The sequence below is a fragment of the Salvelinus alpinus genome, chromosome 15, assembly GCF_045679555.1.
Source record: "Salvelinus alpinus chromosome 15, SLU_Salpinus.1, whole genome shotgun sequence".
Classification (NCBI taxonomy): Eukaryota; Metazoa; Chordata; class Actinopteri; order Salmoniformes; family Salmonidae; genus Salvelinus; species Salvelinus alpinus.
Window position 1 is genome coordinate 4,223,952 of NC_092100.1, and position 24,944 is coordinate 4,248,895.

The window sequence follows — 24,944 nt, forward strand, 5'->3', positions numbered from 1 at the left end:
ATAGGAGGTTAAACCCCCTGGATAGGAGTCAGTACTGGGGCTGCATAGGAGGTTAATGACCCCTGGATAGGAGTCAGTACTGGGGCTACATAGGAGGTTAAACCCCCTGGATAGGAGTCAGTACTGGGGCTACATAGCAGGTTAAACCCCCTGGATAGGAGTCAGTACTGGGGCTACATAGGAGGTTAATGACCCCTGGATAGGAGTCAGTACTGGGGCTACATAGGAGGTTAAACCCCCTGGATAGGAGTCAGTACTGGGGCTACATAGGAGGTTAAACCCCCTGGATAGGAGTCAGTACTGGGGCTGCATAGGAGGTTAATGACCCCTGGATAGGAGTCAGTACTGGGGCTACATAGGAGGTTAAACCCCCTGGATAGGAGTCAGTACTGGGGCTACATAGGAGGTTAATGACCCCTGGATAGGAGTCAGTACTGGGGCTACATAGGAGGTTAAACCCCCTGGATAGGAGTCAGTACTGGGGCTACATAGGAGGTTAAACCCCCTGGATAGGAGTCAGTACTGGGGCTGCATAGGAGGTTAATGACCCCTGGATAGGAGTCAGTACTGGGGCTACATAGGAGGTTAAACCCCCTGGATAGGAGTCAGTACTGGGGCTACATAGGAGGTTAAACCCCCTGGATAGGAGTCAGTACTGGGGCTACATAGGAGGTTAATGACCCCTGGATAGGAGTCAGTACTGGGGCTACATAGGAGGTTAAACCCCCTGGATAGGAGTCAGTACTGGGGCTACATAGGAGGTTAATGACCCCTGGATAGGAGTCAGTACTGGGGCTACATAGGAGGTTAAACCCCCTGGATAGGAGTCAGTACTGGGGCTGCATAGGAGGTTAATGACCCCTGGATAGGAGTCAGTACTGGGGCTACATAGGAGGTTAATGACCCCTGGATAGGAGTCAGTACTGGGGCTACATAGGAGGTTAAACCCCCTGGATAGGAGTCAGTACTGGGGCTACATAGGAGGTTAAACCCCCTGGATAGGAGTCAGTACTGGGGCTACATAGGAGGTTAAACCCCCTGGATAGGAGTCAGTACTGGGGCTACATAGGAGGTTAAACCCCCTGGATAGGAGTCAGTACTGGGGCAACATAGGAGGTTAAGCCCCCTGGATAGGAGTCAGTACTGGGGCTACAAAGGAGGTTAATGACCCCTGGATAGGAGTCAGTACTGGGGCTACATAGGAGGTTAATGACCCCTGGATAGGAGTCAGTACTGGGGCTACATAGGAGGTTAATGACCCCTGGATAGGAGTCAGTACTGGGGCTACATAGGAGGTTAATGACCCCTGGATAGGAGTCAGTACTGGGGCTACATAGGAAGTTAATGACCCCTGGATAGGAGTCAGTACTGGAGCTACATAGGAGGTTAATGACCCCTGGATAGGAGTCAGTACTGGGGCTACATAGGAGGTTAATGACCCCTGGATAGGAGTCAGTACTGGGGCTACATAGGAGGTTAATGACCCCTGGATAGGAGTCAGTACTGGGGCTACATAGGAGGTTAATGACCCCTGGATAGGAGTCAGTACTGGGGCTACATAGGAGGTTAATGACCCCTGGATAGGAGTCAGTACTGGAGCTACATAGGAGGTTAATGACCCCTGGATAGGAGTCAGTACTGGGGCTACATAGGAGGTTAATGACCCCTGGATAGGAGTCAGTACTGGGGCTACATAGGAGGTTAATGACCCCTGGATAGGAGTCAGTACTGGGGCTACATAGGAGGTTAAACCCCCTGGATAGGAGTCAGTACTGGGGCTACATAGGAGGTTAAACCCCCTGGATAGGAGTCAGTACTGGGGCAACATAGGAGGTTAATGACCCCTGGATAGGAGTCAGTACTGGGGCAACATAGGAGGTTAAACCCCCTGGATAGGAGTCAGTACTGGGGCTACATAGGAGGTTAAAGCCCCCTGGATAGGAGTCAGTACTGGGGCAACATAGGAGGTTAATGACCCCTGGATAGGAGTCAGTACTGGGGCTACATAGGAGGTTAAACCCCCTGGATAGGAGTCAGTACTGGGGCTACATAGGAGGTTAAACCCCCTGGATAGGAGTCAGTACTGGGGCTACATAGGAGGTTAAAGCCCCCTGGATAGGAGTCAGTACTGGGGCTACATAGGAGGTTAAAGCCCCCTGGATAGGAGTCAGTACTGGGGCAACATAGGAGGTTAATGACACCTGGATAGGAGTCAGTACTGGGGCTACATAGGAGGTTAAACCCCCTGGATAGGAGTCAGTACTGGGGCAACATAGGAAGTTAATGACCCCTGGATAGGAGTCAGTACTGGGGCTACATAGGTTAAACCCCCTGGATAGGAGTCAGTACTGGGGCAACATAGGAAGTTAATGACCCCTGGATAGGAGTCAGTACTGGGGCTACATAGGAGGTTAAACCCCCTGGATAGGAGTCAATACTGGGGCTACATAGGAGGTTAAACCCCCTGGATAGGAGTCAGTACTGGGGCAACATAGGAGGTTAAACCCCCTGGATAGGAGTCAGTACTGGGGCTACATAGGAGGTTAAAGCCCCCTGGATAGGAGTCAGTACTGGGGCTACATAGGAGGTTAAACCCCCTGGATAGGAGTCAGTACTGGGGCTACATAGGAGGTTAAACCCCCCTGGATAGGAGTCAGTACTGGGGCTACATAGGAGGTTAAACCCCCTGGATAGGAGTCAGTACTGGGGCTACATAGGAGGTTAAACCCCCTGGATAGGAGTCAGTACTGGGGCAACATAGGAGGTTAAACCCCCTGGATAGGAGTCAGTACTGGGGCTACATAGGAGGTTAAACCCCCTGGATAGGAGTCAGTACTGGGGCTACATAGGAGGTTAAACCCCCCTGGATAGGAGTCAGTACTGGGGCAACATAGGAGGTTAAACCCCCTGGATAGGAGTCAGTACTGGGGCAACATAGGAGGTTAAAGCCCCCTGGATAGGAGTCAGTACTGGGGCTACATAGGAGGTTAAACCCCCTGGATAGGAGTCAGTACTGGGGCTACATAGGAGGTTAAAGCCCCCTGGATAGGAGTCAGTACTGGGGCTACATAGCAGGTTAAAGCCCCCTGGATAGGAGTCAGTACTGGGGCTGCATAGGAGGTTAAAGCCCCCTGGATAGGAGTCAGTACTGGGGCTACATAGGAGGTTAAAGCCCCCTGGATAGGAGTCAGTACTGGGGCAACATAGGAGGTTAATGACCCCTGGATAGGAGTCAGTACTGGGGCTACATAGCAGGTTAAAGCCCCCTGGATAGGAGTCAGTACTGGGGCTACATAGGAGGTTAAACCCCCTGGATAGGAGTCAGTACTGGGGCTACATAGGAGGTTAAACCCCCTGGATAGGAGTCAGTACTGGGGCTACATAGGAGGTTAAACCCCCTGGATAGGAGTCAGTACTGGGGCTACATAGGAGGTTAAACCCCCTGGATAGGAGTCAGTACTGGGGCTACATAGGAGGTTAAACCCCCTGGATAGGAGTCAGTACTGGGGCTACATAGCAGGTTAAAGCCACCTGGATAGGAGTCAGTACTGGGGCTACATAGGAGGTTAAACCCCCTGGATAGGAGTCAGTACTGGGGCTACATAGCAGGTTAAACCCCCCTGGATAGGAGTCAGTACTGGGGCTACATAGGAGGTTAAACCCCCCTGGATAGGAGTCAGTACTGGGGCAACATAGGAGGTTAATGACCCCTGGATAGGAGTCAGTACTGGGGCTACATAGGAGGTTAAAGCCCCCTGGATAGGAGTCAGTACTGGGGCTACATAGGAGGTTAAAGCCCCCTGGATAGGAGTCAGTACTGGGGCAACATAGGAGGTTAATGACCCCTGGATAGGAGTCAGTACTGGGGCTACATAGGAGGTTAAACCCCCTGGATAGGAGTCAGTACTGGGGCTACATAGCAGGTTAAAGCCACCTGGATAGGAGTCAGTACTGGGGCTACATAGGAGGTTAAACCCCCTGGATAGGAGTCAGTACTGGGGCTACATAGCAGGTTAAACCCCCCTGGATAGGAGTCAGTACTGGGGCTACATAGGAGGTTAAACCCCCCTGGATAGGAGTCAGTACTGGGGCTACATAGGAGGTTAAACCCCCTGGAAAGGAGTCAGTACTGGGGCTACATAGGAGGTTAAACCCCCTGGATAGGAGTCAGTACTGGGGCTACATAGGAGGTTAAACCCCGTGGATAGGAGTCAGTACTGGGGCTACATAGGAGGTTAAAGCCCCCTGGATAGGAGTCAGTACTGGGGCAACATAGGAGGTTAATGACCCCTGGATAGGAGTCAGTACTGGGGCTACATAGGAGGTTAAACCCCCTGGATAGGAGTCAGTACTGGGGCTACATAGGAGGTTAAACCCCCTGGATAGGAGTCAGTACTGGGGCAACATAGGAAGTTAATGACCTTTGGATAGGAGTCAGTACTGGAGCTACATAGGAGGTTAAACCCCCTGGATAGGAGTCAGTACTGGGGCAACATAGGAGGTTAAAGCCCCCTGGATAGGAGTCAGTACTGGGGTCCTATGGCTCTCAGACTCTAGTCAGCTGCATGTACACGATTCCTCTGGAGAGGAGTGGGAATTGTATTGTAAACCAATGTGTGTTTATGGCTTTGAGTGCACTGCATCAGTGTCGTCTAGAGCTGTGTCCGAACTGTTTTCATCATTCTAACGCAAGACTTTGTGAAGTCCATACAATTGTGGCCAACAAAAACACTTCAGTTTCTTCTGCCATACATGAACCCTTCTTCTTGCTACAACAAGCATAAATCAAATCAAATGTATTTATAATATATAATATTTATTATATTGATAAAGCCCTTCGTACATCAGCTGATATCTCAAAGTGCTGTACAGAAACTCAGCCTAAAACCCCAAACAGCAAGCAAATGCAGGTGTAGAAGCACGCCACCAGTTATCAGTAAGTCCTCACCCCCCCACCCACCCCCCCCTGTCCTCTCTTACCTCCTGCAAGGTCAGTGGGGTCCTTGTACGGGTTGAACTTAGGTTTGGGGGCAACCACAGGGGCAAACTTCTTAGGGGCCTGTTGCTGGGAAACAGAGATACTAGGCACGCCCATGGCAGGGGTGGTCTCCATCCGCCCCGTCACCTGAACCTCGCCTTCACCGGTCCACATGGTTCTACAGAGGAGGAGGAGGAGGAAGATGGAGGAAGAAGAGGAAGAACAAGGTCAGGGTATAGTCTTCAGCTTACGTAAACAACGGCCATATTGATTCTGCAGAGGAACTGTTAAGACAGGTTAAGTCTCTGGTCGACATGGTTCTGCAGAGGAAGAGGAGGAAGGGGAGGAAGAGTAACTAACCAGTGTAACGGTTTTGACTTGAGGTTATTTATAGGGGTGCCAGGTAGGTTGTGCCTACCAGAGAAAGCATGGGTTTCTCCTTTTAGTTTGGGAGGGAATGAGTCCCATCTGGTCCGTCAAGTCACACCAATACAAAGGACTTATATAAAAGTCAAGATGGAAATATACTTTTCATAAACCCCTTAAAACATTGGAAAGAACTTCAAACAAGTGTATTCTTTTGCGTAGTTGTATTAACAACATAAATGATCACACACCCCCACACACAATATAACAAATCAATGCACTTATGTTCATTTAGAAATGTCCTGTACCTCGGGCATAAAAAGAGTCCAGCCCGGTAAATAAGTTCAGTGACTCAAGTGACCTTAGTCACGCAACGTTTGTCCATAGCGTAAACCCAGTATATTCATACACTCAAAATTACACTTATTTTGCAACACAACTATAAAGCGTATCAAAGACTAATCAAAGAATAATACGTCTTAACAACTAGATAAATCACAGTATACATCACCCCAAACAAATGAAATACCGTGTACAAAAAGTTGTAGTCAGTCGGTCAGTCAGATAATCCGCCAACAGATCTCCAGCGGAGAAAAGGCCACGAAAACCAACGGAGAGTTGTAGTCCACAGACGCACAGAGTGGATCCAATCCTGGGTAAACTCGTTTTAAGGCTACAAAACACACTGCAAGGCAACAAACAAACGTAATAGCGAAGTTTCATGAACTGAAGGTAGTACACATCCTCATTCATGTCTCGATCACAACTTCACCTTTGCGCAGCTGATGCTGGCTATTTAATGGGGAATTAAAGGGGAAGCGCCCTATTAGAAGGAGAAGCACTGAGACGGTTCAGAAATATTCAGGGCCGTCACACCAGCCAGGTTAAGATAAGGTCAGACTCATAGTTTTTTGACCGGAGGAAGACGTGAGTGGTTGAAACGTTGTCACCAATCAAAACGGAAGCAGACATTAGTTTCAGTGTGTAAAGAATCGATTCACCATGTGTAGATCATACTGTCCCACAGCTTAGCTTATACCCGGCCTTCAAAACGTATTCACACCCCTTGATCGTATTCCACATGTTGTTGTGTTACAGCCTGAATTTAAAATGGATTACATTGAGATGTTGTGTCATTGATCGACACAACATTACCCCATAATGTCAAAGTGGAATTATGTTTTGGACATTTTGGACAAATTAATTAAAAAATGAAAAGCTGAAATGTCTTGAGTCATTAAGTATTCAACCCCTTTGTCATGGCAAGATTAAATACGTTCAGGAGTAAAAATGTGTTTAACAAGTCACATAAATAAGTTGTATGGACAATAATAGTGTTTAACATGATTTTTGAATGACTACCTCATCTCTGTACTCCACACATACAATGATCTGTAAGGTCCCTCAATCGAGCAGTGAATTTAAACATAAATTCACAAAGAAGAGCACCTATTGGTTAATAACATAACTAAGAGGAATGAAGTCTGACCATTTACTCCTGAGGTGCTGACCTGTTGCACCCTCTACAACCACTGTGATTATTATTATTTGACCACGCTGGTCATTTATGAACGTTTGAACATCTTGGCCATCTGTTATAATCTCCACCCGGCACAGCCAAAAGAGGACTGGCCACCCCTCATAGCCTGGTTCCTCTCTAGGTTTCTTCCTAGGTTCTGGCCTTTCTAGGGAGTTTTTCCTAGCCACCGTGCTTCTACACCTGCATTGCTTGGTATGTGGTGTTTTAGGCTGGGTTTCTGTACAGCACTTTGTGATATCAGCTGATGTAAGAAGGGCTTTATCAATACATTTGATTGATTGATTGATTGATTGATTGACCAGTGCCACAGAGAAAATTGCTGTGCTGCAGTCGTTGGTTCCGTCTAGTTAACCATCCAGAATGTAGCTTCAACATAATGAACGGTTAAGAAAGGCTCAGACCCAGAGTACACGGAGATATCGTGGCTTGCAGTGGGTCCTGGAGTCCAGAAAGAGGAGGACAATGACAACAACATGACATGAAACTAACTCTAAATAAGGCTGTATGTATTCTGTAGTGATGGGGGGGGGGGGGGGGGGACGACTCCATCCAGTCACATGTTACAATATCATATTGATTTGGGACTCCAAGTATAGATGTATTTGTTGCTATCTGGCGCTAGTTGGCTGTACCTGCGTCAAAACTCTGGGATTTTTTTTTTCATCCTAGAGCTTGTTATCCATCTTCTTATTAAATAGTGATGCAACATGTTGTCAGGACTGATCAAAACAAGTCTCCATCATTTCTCGTCTCTCGGGAGCAGACATATAGTGAGGCACGCGTTTGCAATTCCCAGCCCTACTATGCTGGTAGATAAATACAGAGGTGTCCATGACAGAGATTAAAACAGAGGTGTCCATGACAGAGATTAAAATAGAGATGTCCATGACAGTGATGAAAACAGAGATGATGAAAACAGAGATGTCCATGACAGTAATGAAAACAGAGATGTCCATGACAGTGATGAAAACAGAGATGATGAAAACAGAGATGTCCATGACAGTGATGAAAACAAAGATGTCCATGACAGTGATGAAACCAGAGATGATGAAAACAGAGATGTCCATGACAGTGATGAAAACAGAGATGTCCATGACAGTGATGAAAACAGAGATGTCCATGACAGTGATGAAAATAGAGATGTCCATGACAGTGATGAAAACAGAGATGTCCATGACAGTAATGAAAACAGAGATGATGAAAACAGAGATGTCCATGACAGTGATGAAAACAGAGATGTCCATGACAGTAATGAAAACAGAGATGATGAAAACAGAGATGTCCATGACAGTGATGAAAAAAGAGATGTCCATGACAGTGATGAAAACAGAGATGTCCATGACAGTGATGAAAACAGAGGTGTCCATGACTGTGATGAAAACAGAGATGTCCATGACTGTAATGAAAACAGAGGTGATGAAAACAGAGATGTCCATGACAGTGATGAAAACAGAGGTGTCCATGACTGTGATGAAAACAGAGATGATGAAAACAGAGGTGTCCATGACAGTGATGAAAACAGAGATGATGAAAACAGAGGTGTCCATGACTGTAATGAAAACAGAGGTGATGAAAACAGAGATGTCCATGACAGTGATGAAAACAGAGGTGTCCATGACAGTGATGAAAACAGAGGTGTCCATGACTGTGATGAAAACAGAGATGTCCATGACAGTGATGAAAACAGAGATGATGAAAACAGAGGTGTCCATGACAGTGATGAAAACAGAGATGATGAAAACAGAGGTGTCCATGACAGTGATGAAAACAGAGATGATGAAAACAGAGGTGTCCATGACAGTGATGAAAACAGAGATGTCCATGACAGTGATGAAAACAGAGATGTCCATGACAGTGATGAAAACAGAGATGTCCATGACAGTGATGAAAATAGAGATGTCCATGACAGTGATGAAAACAGAGATGTCCATGACAGTAATGAAAACAGAGATGATGAAAACAGAGATGTCCATGACAGTGATGAAAACAGAGATGTCCATGACAGTAATGAAAACAGAGATGATGAAAACAGAGATGTCCATGACAGTGATGAAAACAGAGATGTCCATGACAGTGATGAAAACAGAGATGTCCATGACAGTGATGAAAACAGAGGTGTCCATGACTGTGATGAAAACAGAGATGTCCATGACAGTGATGAAAACAGAGATGTCCATGACAGTGATGAAAACAGAGATGTCCATGACAGTGATGAAAACAGAGATGTCCATGACAGTAATGAAAACAGAGATGAAGAAAACAGAGATGTCCATGACAGTGATGAAAACAGAGGTGTCCATGACAGTGATGAAAACAGAGATGATGAAAACAGAGATGTCCATGACAGTGATGAAAACAGAGATGTCCATGACAGTAATGAAAACAGAGATGATGAAAACAGAGATGTCCATGACAGTGATGAAAACAGATATGTCCATGACAGTGATGAAAACAGATATGTCCATGACAGTGATGAAAACAGAGATGTCCATGACAGTGATGAAAACAGAGATGTCCATGACAGTGATGATAACAGAGATGTCCATGACAGTGATGATAACAGAGATGTCCATGACAGTGATGAAAACAGAGATGATGAAAACAGAGATGTCCATGACAGTGATGAAAACAGAGATGTCCATGACAGTGATGAAAACAGAGAAGTCCATGACAGTGATGATAACAGAGATGTCCATGACAGTGATGATAACAGAGATGTCCATGACAGTGATGATAACAGAGATGATGAAAACAGAGATGTCCATGACAGTGATGAAAACAGAGATGTCCATGACGGTGATGAAAACAGAGATGTCCATGACAGTGATGATAACAGAGATGATGAAAACAGAGATGATGAAAACAGAGATGATGAAAACAGAGGTGTCCATGACAGCGATGATGAAAACGAGAATACTTTTATTATGAAGAAGACTTGAGGAGTTAAAACAACTGCTTCTCCAGCTGAAGACACTAATACACCTTATTTCACCATCTCATTCTGAAACACTGAAATATATCAGCATCCCATTCTGAAACACTGAAATATATCAGCATCCCATTCTGAAACACTTACCATCCCACTCTGAAACACTGAAATATATCACCAGCCCATTCTGAAACACTGAAATATATCACCAGCCCATTCTGAAACACTGAAATATATCACCATCCCATTCTGAAACACTGAAACATATCACTGAAATATATCACCATCCCATTCTGAAACACTGAAATATATCACCATCCCATTCTGAAACACTGAAATATATCCCCATCCCATTCTGAAACACTGAAATATATCACCATCCCATTCTGAAACACTGACATATATCACCATCCCATTCTGAAACACTGAAATATATCACCATCCCATTCTGAAACACTGAAATATATCACCATCCCATTCTGAAACACTGAAATATATCACCATCCCATTCTGAAACACTGAAATATATCACTGAAATATATCACCATCCCATTCTGAAACACTGAAATATATCACTGAAATATATCACCATCCCATTCTGAAACACTGAAATATATCACCATCCCATTCTGAAACACTGAAATATATCACTGAAATATATCACCATCCCATTCTGGAACACTGAAATATATCACCATCTCATTCTGAAACACTGAAATATATCACCATCCCATTCTGAAACACTGAAATATATCACCATCTCATTCTGAAACACTGAAACATATCACCATCCCATTCTGAAACACTGAAATATATCACCATCCCATTCTGAAACACTGAAATATATCACCATCCCATTCTGAAACACTGAAACATATCACCATCCCATTCTGAAACACTGAAATATATCACCACCCCATTCTGAAACACTGAAATATATCACCATCCCATTCTGAAACACTGAAATATATCACCATCCCATTCTGAAACACTGAAATATATCACCATCTCATTCTGAAACACTGAAATATATCACCATCCCATTCTGGAACACTGAAATATATCACTGAAATATATCACCATCCCATTCTGGAACACTGAAATATATCACCATCCCATTCTGAAACACTGAAATATATCACCATCCCATTCTGAAACACTGAAATATATCACCATCCCATTCTGAAACACTGAAACATATCACCATCCCATTCTGAAACACTGAAATATATCACCATCCCATTCTGAAACACTGAAATATATCACCATCTCATTCTGAAACACTGACATATATCACCATCCCATTCTGAAACACTGAAATATATCACCATCCCATTCTGAAACACTGAAATATATCCCCATCCCATTCTGAAACACTGAAATATATCACCATCCCATTCTGAAACACTGAAATATATCACCATCCCATTCTGAAACACTGAAATATATCACCATCCCATTCTGAAACACTGAAATATATCACCATCCCATTCTGAAACACTGAAATATATCACTGAAATATATCACCATCCCATTCTGAAACACTGAAATACATCACCATCTCATTCTGAAACACTGAAATATATCCCCATCCCATTCTGAAACACTGAAACATATCACTGAAATATATCAGCATCCCATTCTGAAACACTGAAATATATCACCATCCCATTCTGAAACACTGAAATATATCACCATCCCATTCTGAAACACTAAAATATATCACCATCCCATTCTGAAACACTGAAACATATCACTGAAATATATCACCATCCCATTCTGAAACACTAAAATATATCAGCATCCCATTCTGAAACACTGAAACATATCACTGAAATATATCACCATCCCATTCTGAAACACTGAAATATATCACCATCCCATTCTGAAACACTGAAATATATCCCCATCCCATTCTGAAACACTGAAATATATCACCATCCCATTCTGAAACACTGACATATATCACCATCCCATTCTGAAACACTGAAATATATCACCATCCCATTCTGAAACACTGAAATATATCACCATCCCATTCTGAAACACTGAAATATATCACCATCCCATTCTGAAACACTGAAATATATCACTGAAATATATCACCATCCCATTCTGAAACACTGAAATATATCACTGAAATATATCACCATCCCATTCTGAAACACTGAAATATATCACCATCCCATTCTGAAACACTGAAATATATCACTGAAATATATCACCATCCCATTCTGGAACACTGAAATATATCACCATCCCATTCTGAAACACTGAAATATATCACCATCCCATTCTGAAACACTGAAATATATCACCATCCCATTCTGAAACACTGAAACATATCACCATCCCATTCTGAAACACTGAAATATATCACCATCCCATTCTGAAACACTGAAATATATCACCATCCCATTCTGAAACACTGAAACATATCACCATCCCATTCTGAAACACTGAAATATATCACCATCCCATTCTGGAACACTGAAATATATCACCATCCCATTCTGAAACACTGAAATATATCACCATCCCATTCTGAAACACTGACATATATCACCACCCCATTCTGAAACACTGAAATATATCACCATCCCATTCTGAAACACTGAAATATATCACCATCCCATTCTGAAACACTGAAATATATCACCATCTCATTCTGAAACACTGAAATATATCACCATCCCATTCTGGAACACTGAAATATATCACTGAAATATATCACCATCCCATTCTGGAACACTGAAATATATCACCATCCCATTCTGAAACACTGAAATATATCACCATCCCATTCTGAAACACTGAAATATATCACCATCCCATTCTGAAACACTGAAACATATCACCATCCCATTCTGAAACACTGAAATATATCACCATCCCATTCTGAAACACTGAAATATATCACCATCTCATTCTGAAACACTGACATATATCACCATCCCATTCTGAAACACTGAAATATATCACCATCCCATTCTGAAACACTGAAATATATCACCATCCCATTCTGAAACACTGAAATATATCACCATCCCATTCTGAAACACTGACATATATCACCACCCCATTCTGAAACACTGAAATATATCACCATCCCATTCTGAAACACTGAAATATATCACCATCCCATTCTGAAACACTGAAATATATCACCATCCCATTCTGAAACACTGAAATATATCACCATCTCATTCTGAAACACTGAAATATATCACCATCTCATTCTGAAACACTGAAATATATCACCATCCCATTCTGAAACACTGAAATATATCACCATCCCATTCTGAAACACTGAAATATATCACCATCCCATTCTGAAATATTTGAACTATTTTTATATGTCATGTGTTTTTTTCCTTGTTCTTTTTGTTGATGTTGTTGTTTATCATCCCGCATCTGTTACATTCTCCCTGCGGAGGCAGGGGGGGGGGCAGAAAGAGAGAGAGAGAGAGAGAGAGAGAGAGAGAGAGAGAGAGAGAGAGAGAGACAGAGAGACAGAGAGACAGAGAGAGAGAGAGAGAGCAGAGAAAGAGAGAGAGAGAGAGAAAGAGAGAGAGAGAGAGAGACAGAGGGAGAGAGAGAGAGAGAGAGAGAGAGAGACAGAGGGAGAGAGAGAGAGAGAGCGAGAGCAGAGAAAGTCCCACGCACCTTTTCATCTTTCTAATATCTGCTCAAATCCTCCTGCTCCGCCCGCCCGCCCGCCGCGTTGCTATTCCTCCGTTCCTCTTTCAACAGCGCTCTCTCGCTACGTTTGTTTCAACAACGTACCAGTTTCACACCCACCTGTCCTTCTAATGCAAAACGGTCTAATTCATCCCTGCTGCTCTCAACGCTATAATATGAGACGTATTAAAATAAAGAGAACCTGATGCGTGTGAATAAAACACATCTTACTGAAGTGCCGAACAGGAAATGTTCCAAGCAGCACCTGGTTATATAAAGTTGTAATCTATTGTCTAACGTGACATTGTGGCACTTTACATGTATATAGTTGTGAATAGGCCCAGGCCCTACACCATGGTGACCCCACTACATCAACTTCAGCGAGCGATAGATTAGGTAAAAAATGAAAAGGTGGTTTTACCAGCTATATTCTGTTGACATGGTACTATCTGAAATGAAAAGGTGGTTTTACCAGCTATATTCTGTTGACACGGTAAATAGTCCCTTAGATCTAGGGTTGGGCAATGACCTATAACCTTTGACCTATCATGATTAAGAGCGTGTAAAACATTGTGATATGTATTTATTTATTTAACCTTTATTTTAACTCGGCAAGTCAGTTAAAGAACAAATTATTATTTTCAATGACGGTCTAGGAACTATTTGCAATGACGGTCTAGGAACTATTTGCAATGACGGTCTAGGAACTATTTGCAATGACGGTCTAGGTACAGCAACTGCACCGCCCTCAACCGCAAGGCTCTCCAGAGGGTAGTGAGGTCTGCCCAACGTATCACCGGGGGCAAACTACCCGCCCTCCAGGACACCTGCACCACCCGATGTCACAGGAAGGCCAAAAAGATCATCAAGAACAACAACCACCCGAGCCACTGCCTGTTCACCCCGCTATCATCTACTGCATCATTACTTTAAGACATGAAGGTCAGTCAATGTGGAAAATTTCAAGAACTTTGAACGTTTCTTCAAGTGCAGTCGCAAAAACCATCAAGCGCTATGATGAAACTGGCTGTCATGAGGACCGCAACAGGAAAGGAAGACCCAGAGTTACCTCTGCTGCAGAGGATAAGGTCAATACCGTTAACAGCCTCAGAAATTGCAGCCCAAATAAATGCTTCACAAAGTTCAAGTAACAGACACATCTCAACATCAACTGTTCAGAGGAGACTACGTGAATCAGGCCTTCGTGGTCGAATTACTGCAAAGAAACCACTACTAAAGGACACCAATAACAACAAGGGACTTGCTTGGACCAAGAAACACGAGCAATGGACATTAGACCGGTGGAAATCTGTCCATTGGTCTGATGAGTCCAAATTTGAGATTTGTGTGTCCAACCGGTGTTTCTTTGTGAGATGCAGAGTTGGTGAACGGATTATCTCCGCATGTGTGGTTCCCACCGTGAAGCATGGAGGAGGAGGTGTGATGGTGTGGTTCCCACCGTGAAGCATGGAGGAGGAGGTGTGATGGTGTGGTTCCCACCGTGAAGCACGGAGGAGGAGGTGTGATGGTGTGGTTCCCACCGTGAAGCATGGAGGAGGTGTGATGGTGTGGTTCCCACCGTGAAGCATGGAGGAGGAGGTGTGATGGTGTGGTTCCCACCGTGAAGCATGGAGGTGAGATGGTGTGGTTCCCACCGTGAAGCATGGAGGAGGAGGTGTGATGGTGCTTTGCTGTTGACACTGTCAGGGATGTATTTAGAATTTAAGGCACACTTAACCAGCATTGCTACCACATCATTCTGCAGCGATTCGCAATACCATCTGGTTTGCGCTTACTGGGACTATCATTTGTTTCTCAACAGGACAATGACCCAACACACCTCCAGGTTGTGTAAGGGCTATTTGACCAAGAAGGAGAGTGATGGAGTGCTGAATCAGATGACCTGGCCTCCACAATCACCCAACTGAGATGGTTTGGGATGAGTTGGACCGCAGAGTGAAGGAAAAGCAGCCAACAAGTGCTCAGTATATGTGGGAACTCCTTCAAAACTGTTGGGAAAGCATTCCAGGTGAAGCTGGTTGAGAGAATGCCCAGAGTGTGCAAAGCTGTCATCAAGGCTACAGGGGCTCAGCCCGACATCAGTGTTACATGTTAGATAAACACCTAGAGGGACTCAGCCCGACCTCAGTGTTACATGTTAGATAAACACCTAGAGGGACTCAGCCCGACCTCAGTGTTACATGTTAGATAAACACCTAGAGGGCCTCAGCCCGACCTCAGTGTTACATGTTAGATAAACACAGAGGGACTCAGCCCGACCTCAGTGTTACATGTTAGATAAACACCTAGAGGGACTCAGCCCGACCTCAGTGTTACATGTTAGATAAACACCTAGAGGGCCTCAGCCCGACCTCAGTGTTACATGTTAGATAAACACCTAGAGGGACTCAGCCCGACCTCAGTGTTACATGTTAGATAAACACAGAGGGACTCAGCCCGACCTCAGTGTTACATGTTAGATAAACACCTAGAGGGACTCAGCCAGACCTCAGTGTTACATGTTAGATAAACACAGAGGGACTCAGCCCGACCTCAGTGTTACATGTTAGATAAACACCTAGAGGGACTCAGCCCGACCTCAGTGTTACATGTTAGATAAACACCTAGAGGGACTCAGCCCGACCTCAGTGTTACATGTTAGATAAACACAGAGGGACTCAGCCCGACCTCAGTGTTACATGTTAGATAAACACCTAGAGGGCCTCAGCCCGACCTCAGTGTTACATGTTAGATAAAGACAGAGGGACTCAGCCCGACCTCAGTGTTACATGTTAGATAAACACAGAGGGACTCAGCCCGACCTCAGTGTTACATGTTAGATAAACACAGAGGGACTCAGCCCGACCTCAGTGTTACATGTTAGATAAACACAGAGGGACTCAGCCCGACCTCAGTGTTACATGTTAGATAAACACAGAGGGACTCAGCCCGACCTCAGTGTTACATGTTAGATAAACACCTAGAGGGACTCAGCCCGACCTCAGTGTTACATGTTAGATAAACACAGAGGGACTCAGCCCGACCTCAGTGTTACATGTTAGATAAACACCTAGAGGGACTCAGCCCGACCTCAGTGTTACATGTTAGATAAACACAGAGGGACTCAGCCCGACCTCAGTGTTACATGTTAGATAAACACAGAGGGACTCAGCCCGACCTCAGTGTTACATGTTAGATAAACACCTAGAGGGACTCAGCCAGACCTCAGTGTTACATGTTAGATAAACACAGAGGGACTCAGCCCGACCTCAGTGTTACATGTTAGATAAACACAGAGGGACTCAGCCCGACCTCAGTGTTACATGTTAGATAAACACCTAGAGGGACTCAGCCCGACCTCAGTGTTACATGTTAGATAAACACAGAGGGACTCAGCCCGACCTCAGTGTTACATGTTAGATAAACACCTAGAGGGGCTCAGACCGGGAGCAGAGTGCACTTAAAATCAACCATCGCCTACTCCCCTCCCTACCACCCGCCCCACCAAGCAGCAATCAAAACAACACTTAACACAGAGAGAGTAGAGATAGAAGTTTCTCATAGTGTACTTTGGCTGCTGGCTGGTTTGTCAGTAGTGGATAGAGGGTCGAGGAGTGGGTAGGTGGCAGAGGAGAGGAGGGGAAAAGGGAGAGAGGGGGGTTGAATTCGCACTCATATGCTACGTGACGCAACGTGTGAGCGTTCAGCCACGCGGATAACACAGCTTTAATAATTAAAGGTTCCCATCTGCAGCGGGTCCTGTCCCGCTCTTCTCCTCCCAGCCCTAACCCCGCTCGGCTTTAGACAGCTAGTTGAATAGCTAAACGAGCTAATGCGACTTTACCAAGACCAGGGCCCGCTCTCTAACCCGCTCCCCTCTAACCCGCTCCCCTCTAACCCCTCCAACCCGCTCCCCTCTATCCTCTCTAACCTGCTCCCCTCTATCCCCTCCAACCCGCTCCCCTCTATCCTCTCTAACCCGCTCCCCCCTCTCTCCCCGCTCTCTAAACCGCTCCCCTCTCTCCTCTCTTTCCCACACCCCTCTATCTTCTCTAACCCACTCCCCTCTCTCCTCCCTAACCCGCTCCCCTCTATCCCGCTCCCCTCTATCCTCTCTAACCTGCTCCCCTCTCTCTCCCCGCTCTCTAACCCGCTCCCCTCTCTCCTCTCTAACCCACTCCCCTCTATCCTCTCTAACTCACTCCCCTCTATCCTCTCTAACCCGCTCCCCTCTATCCTCTCTAACCCGCTCCCCTCTATCCTCTCTAACCTGCTCCCCTCTCTCCCCGCTCTCTAACCTGCTCCCCTCTCTCTCCCCGCTCTCTAACCCACTCCCCTCTATCCTCTCTAACCTGCTCCCCTCTCTCTCCCCGCTCTCTAACCCACTCCCCTCTATCCTCTCTAACCCGCTCCCCTCTATCCTCTCTAACCCGCTCCCCTCTATCCTCTCTAACCTGCTCCCCTCTCTCTCCCCGCTCTCTAACCTGCTCCCCTCTCTCTCCCCGCTCTCTAACCCACTCCCCTCTATCCTCTCTAACCCGCTCCCCTCTATCCTCTCTAACCCGCTCCCCTCTATCCTCTCTAACCCGCTCCCCTCTCTCTCCCCGCTCTCTAACTCACTCCCCTCCATCCCGCTCTACTCACTCCCCTCTATCCCCTCCACCCCGCTCCCCTCTATCCTCTCTAACCTGCTCCCCTCTCTCTCCCCGCTCTCTAACCCACTCCCCTCTCTCCTCTCTAACCCGCTCCCCTCTATCCTCTCTAACCTGCTCCCCTCTCTCTCCCCGCTCTCTAACCCAATCCCCTCTCTCCTCTCTAACCCGCTCCTCTCTAACCTGCTCCCCTCTCTCTCCCCGCTCTCTAACCCGCTCCCCTCTCTCCGCTCTATCCCGCTCCCCCTCTCTCCCCGCTCTCTAACCTGCTCCCCTCTCTCTCCCCGCTCTCTAACCCGCTCCCCTCTCTTTCCCGCTCCCCTCTATCCTCTCTAACCTGCTCCCCTCTCTCTCCCTGCTCTCTAACCCGCTCCCCTCTCTAACCCGCTCCCCGCTCCCCTCTCTAACCCGCTCCCCTCTCTCCTCTCTAACCCGCTCCCCTCTCTCCCAATGCTCTTCTCTCTCCCTCCGTTCCCCTCTATCCTCTCTAACCCGCTCCCCTCTATCCTCTCTTTCCACTCCCCTTTCTCCCCTACTCGTCTCTCTCCCTCCACTCCTCTCTCTCCCTCCGCTCCCCTCTCTCCCTCCGCTCCTCTCTCTCCCTCCGCTCCTCTCTCTCCCTCCGCTCCTCTCTCTCCCTCCGCTCCTCTCTCTCCCTCCGCTCCTCTCTCTCCCTCCGTTCCCCTATCTCCCGCTGTTCCCCTCTCTCCCTCCATTCCCCTATCTCCCCTACTCTTCCCTCTCCCTCCGTTCCCCTCTTTCCCTCCGTTCCCCTCTCTCCCCTACTCTTCTATCTATCTACCAACAGACAGTAGTTATCTATCTACCAACAGACAGTAGTTATATATCTACCAACAGACAGTCGTTATCTATCTACCAACAGACAGTAGTTATCTATCTACCAACAGACAGTAGTTATCTATCTACCAACAGACAGTAGCTATCTATCTATCTATCTACCAACAGACAGTAGCTATCTACCTACCAACAGACAGTAGTTAGCTATCTACCAACAGACAGTAGCTATCTACCTACCAACAGACAGTAGTTAGCTATCTACCAACAGACAGTAGCTATCTACCTACCAACAGACAGTAGTTATCTATCTACCAACAGACAGTAGTTATCTATCTACCAACAGACAGTAGTTATCTATCTACCAACAGGCAGTAGTTATCTATCTACCAACAGGCAGTAGTTATCTATCTACCAACAGACAGTAGTTATCTACCTACCAACAGACAGTAGTTATCTATTTACCAACAGACAATAGTTATATATCTACCAACAGACAGTAGTTATCTATCTACCAACAGACAGTAGTTATATATCTACCAACAGACAGTAGTTATCTATCTACCAACAGACAGTAGTTATCTACCTACCAACAGACAGTAGTTATCTATTTACCAACAGACAATAGTTATATATCTACCAACAGACAGTAGTTATCTACCTACCAACAGACAGTAGTTATCTATCTACCAACAGACAGTAGTTATCTATCTACCAACAGACAGTAGTTATCTATCTACCAACAGACAGTAGCTATCTATCTACCAACAGACAGTAGTTATCTATCTACCAACATACAGTATCTATCTATCTGCCAACAGACAGTAGTTATCTATCTACCAACAGACAGTAGTTATCTATCTACCAACATACAGTAGCTATCTATCTACCAACAGACAGTAGTTATCTACCTACCAACAGACAGTAGTTATCTATCTACCAACAGACAGTAGTTATCTACCTACCAACAGACAGTAGTTATCTATCTACCAACAGACAGTAGTTATCTATCTACCAACAGACAGTAGTTATCTATCTACCAACAGACAGTAGCTATCTATCTACCAACAGACAGTAGTTATCTATCTACCAACATACAGTATCTATCTATCTACCAATAGACAGTAGTTATCTATCGACCAACAGACAGTAGTTATCTATCTAACAACAGAGAGTAGCTATCTACCAACAGACAGTAGTTATCTATCTACCAACAGACAGTAGTTATCTATCTACCAACAGACAGTATCTATCTATCTACCTACCAACAGACAGTAGTTATCTATCTACCAACAGACAGTAGTTATCTATCTACCAACAGATAGTAGTTATCTATCTACCTACCAACAGACAGTAGTTATCTATCTACCAACAGACCGTATCTATCTACCAATAGACAGTAGTTATCTATCGACCAACAGACAGTAGCTATCTATCTACCAGCAGACAGTAGTTATCTATCTACCAACAGACAGTAGTTATCTATCTACCAACAGACAGTAGCTATCTATCTACCAACAGACAGTAGTTATCAATCTACCAACCGACAGTAGCTATCTATCTACCAACAGACAGTCGTTATCTATCTACCAACAGACAGTAGTTATCTATCTACCAACAGACAGTAGCTATCTATCTATCTATCTATCTACCAACAGACAGTAGCTATCTACCTACCAACAGACAGTAGTTAGCTATCTACCAACAGACAGTAGCTATCTACCTACCAACAGACAGTAGTTAGCTATCTACCAACAGACAGTAGCTATCTACCTACCAACAGACAGTAGTTATCTATCTACCAACAGACAGTAGTTATCTATCTACCAACAGACAGTAGTTATCTATCTACCAACAGACAGTAGTTATATATCTACCAACAGACAGTAGTTATCTATCTACCAACAGACAGTAGTTATCTATCTACCAACAGACAGTAGTTATCTACCTACCAACAGACAGTAGTTATCTATTTACCAACAGACAATAGTTATATATCTACCAACAGACAGTAGTTATCTATCTACCAACAGACAGTAGTTATCTATCTACCAACAGACAGTAGTTATCTATCTACCAACAGACAGTAGCTATCTATCTACCAACAGACAGTAGCTATCTATCTATCTATCTACCAACAGACAGTAGTTATCTACCTACCAACAGACAGTAGTTATCTATTTACCAACAGACAATAGTTATATATCTACCAACAGACAGTAGTTATCTATCTACCAACAGACAGTAGTTATCTATCTACCAACAGACAGTAGTTATCTATCTACCAACAGACAGTAGTTATCTATCTACCAACAGACAGTAGCTATCTATCTACCAACAGACAGTAGCTATCTATCTATCTATCTACCAACAGACAGTAGCTATCTACCTACCAACAGACAGTAGTTAGCTATCTACCAACAGACAGTAGCTATCTACCTACCAACAGACAGTAGTTAGCTATCTACCAACAGACAGTAGCTATCTACCTACCAACAGACAGTAGTTATCTATCTACCAACAGACAGTAGTTATCTATCTACCAACAGACAGTAGTTATCTATCTACCAACAGACAGTAGTTATCTATCTACCAACAGGCAGTAGTTATCTATCTACCAACAGACATTAGTTATATATCTACCAACAGACAGTAGTTATCTATCTACCAACAGACAGTAGTTATCTACCTACCAACAGACAGTAGTTATCTATTTACCAACAGACAATAGTTATATATCTACCAACAGACAGTAGTTATCTACCTACCAACAGACAGTAGTTATCTACCTACCAACAGACAGTAGCTATCTATCTACCAACAGACAGTAGTTATCTATCTACCAACATACAGTATCTATCTATCTGCCAACAGACAGTAGTTATCTATCTACCAACAGACAGTAGTTATCTATCTACCAACATACAGTAGCTATCTATCTACCAACAGACAGTAGTTATCTACCTACCAACAGACAGTAGTTATCTATCTACCAACAGACAGTAGTTATCTACCTACCAACAGACAGTAGTTATCTATCTACCAACAGACAGTAGTTATCTATCTACCAACAGACAGTAGTTATCTATCTACCAACAGACAGTAGTTATCTATCTACCAACAGACAGTAGCTATCTATCTACCAACAGACAGTAGTTATCTATCTACCAACATACAGTATCTATCTATCTACCAATAGACAGTAGTTATCTATCGACCAACAGACAGTAGTTATCTATCTAACAACAGAGAGTAGCTATCTACCAACAGACAGTAGTTATCTATCTACCAACAGACAGTAGTTATCTATCTACCAACAGACAGTATCTATCTATCTACCTACCAACAGACAGTAGTTATCTATCTACCTACCAACAGACAGTAGTTATCTATCTACCAACAGACCGTATCTATCTACCAATAGACAGTAGTTATCTATCGACCAACAGACAGTAGCTATCTATCTACCAGCAGACAGTAGTTATCTATCTACCAACAGACAGTAGTTATCTATCTACCAACAGACAGTAGCTATCTATCTACCAACAGACAGTAGTTATCAATCTACCAACCGACAGTAGCTATCTATCTACCAACATACAGTCGTTATCTATCTACCAACAGACAGTAGTTATCTATCTACCAACAGACAGTAGCTATCTATCTATCTATCTATCTACCTACCAACAGACAGTAGTTAGCTATCTACCAACAGACAGTAGCTATCTACCTACCAACAGACAGTAGTTAGCTATCTACCAACAGACAGTAGCTATCTACCTACCAACAGACAGTAGTTATCTATCTACCAACAGACAGTAGTTATCTATCTACCAACAGACAGTAGTTATCTATCTACCAACAGACAGTAGTTATATATCTACCAACAGACAGTAGTTATCTATCTACCAACAGACAGTAGTTATCTACCTACCAACAGACAGTAGTTATCTACCTACCAACAGACAGTAGTTATCTATTTACCAACAGACAATAGTTATATATCTACCAACAGACAGTAGTTATCTATCTACCAACAGACAGTAGTTATCTATCTACCAACAGACAGTAGTTATCTATCTACCAACAGACAGTAGTTATCTATCTACCAACAGACAGTAGCTATCTATCTACCAACAGACAGTAGTTATCTATCTACCAACATGCAGTATCTATCTATCTGCCAACAGACAGTAGTTATCTATCTACCAACAGACAGTAGTTATCTATCTACCAACATACAGTAGCTATCTATCTACCAACAGACAGTAGTTATCTACCTACCAACAGACAGTAGTTATCTATCTACCAACAGACAGTAGTTATCTACCTACCAACAGACAGTAGTTATCTATCTACCAACAGACAGTAGTTATCTATCTACCAACAGACAGTAGTTATCTATCTACCAACAGACAGTAGTTATCTATCTACCAACAGACAGTAGCTATCTATCTACCAACAGACAGTAGTTATCTATCTACCAACATACAGTATCTATCTATCTACCAATAGACAGTAGTTATCTATCGACCAACAGACAGTAGTTATCTATCTAACAACAGAGAGTAGCTATCTACCAACAGACAGTAGTTATCTATCTACCAACAGACAGTAGTTATCTATCTACCAACAGACAGTATCTATCTATCTACCTACCAACAGACAGTAGTTATCTATCTACCAACAGACATTAGTTATCTATCTACCAACAGATAGTAGTTATCTATCTACCTACCAACAGACAGTAGTTATCTATCTACCAACAGACCTTATCTATCTACCAATAGACAGTAGTTATCTATCGACCAACAGACAGTAGCTATCTATCTACCAGCAGACAGTAGTTATCTATCTACCAACAGACAGTAGTTATCTATCTACCAACAGACAGTAGCTATCTATCTACCAACAGACAGTAGTTATCAATCTACCAACCGACAGTAGCTATCTATCTACCAACATACAGTAGTTATCTATCTACCAACAGACAGTAGTTATCTATCTACCAACAGAGAGTAGCTATCTACCTACCAACAGACAGTAGTTATCTATCTACCAACAGACAGTAGTTATCTATCTACCAACAGAGAGTAGCTATCTACCTACCAACAGACAGTAGTTATCTATCTACCAACAGACAGTAGCTATCTATCTACCAACAGACAGTCGTTATCTATCTACCAACAGACAGTCGTTATCTATCGACCAACAGACAGTCGTTATCTATCTACCAACAGACAGTAGTTATCTATCTACCAACAGATAGTAGTTATCTATCTACGAACAGACAGTAGTTATCTATCTACCAACAGACAGTCGTTATCTATCTACCAACAGACAGTAGTTATCTATCTACCAACAGATAGTAGTTATCTATCTACCAACAGACAGTAGTTATCTATCTACCAACAGACAGTCGTTATCTATCGACCAACAGACAGTCGTTATCTATCTACCAACAGACAGTAGTTATCTATCTACCAACAGATAGTAGTTATCTATCTACGAACAGACAGTAGTTATCTATCTACCAACAGACAGTCGTTATCTATCTACCAACAGACAGTAGTTATCTATCTACCAACAGATAGTAGTTATCTATCTACCAACAGACAGTAGTTATCTATCTACCAACAGACAGTCGTTATCTATCTACCAACAGACAGTAGTTATCTATCTACCAACAGACAGTAGCTATCTACCTACCAACAGACAGTAGTTAGGTATCTACCAACAGACAGTAGTTATCTATCTACCAACAGACAGTATCTATCTATCTACCAACAGACAGTAGCTATCTATCTACCAACATACAGTAGCTATCTATCTATCTATCTACCAACAGACAGTAGCTATCTATCTACCAACAGACAGTAGTTATCTATCTACCAACAGATAGTAGCTATCTATCTACCAACAGACAGTATCTATCTATCTACCAACAGACAGTAGTTATCTATCTACCAACAGACAGTAGTTATCTATCTACCAACAGACAGT

The 24,944-nt window shown here is 43.8% G+C and overlaps 1 protein-coding gene across 3 annotated transcripts in view; it reads right to left on the minus strand.

Moving 5' to 3' along the window:
• lpp (LIM domain containing preferred translocation partner in lipoma) overlaps positions 1–24,944 on the minus strand; it is a 460,602-nt gene that overhangs the window by 358,987 nt on the left and 76,671 nt on the right. For 2 of the 3 annotated variants that reach the window (XR_011667934.1, XM_071342290.1), the window contains exons 1-2: positions 5,874–6,230; positions 4,981–5,156 (exon numbers count right to left, since the gene is read on the minus strand). Coding sequence is in view for 2 of the 3 variants with exons in the window: in XM_071342290.1 (XP_071198391.1) it covers positions 4,981–5,156; positions 5,874–6,097 (400 nt within the window). In the remaining variant the exon portion in view is untranslated. Of the gene's footprint in view, positions 1–4,980; positions 5,157–5,873; positions 6,231–24,944 lie in introns of those variants that run through there. The other variant, XM_071342291.1, reaches the window with a different exon arrangement.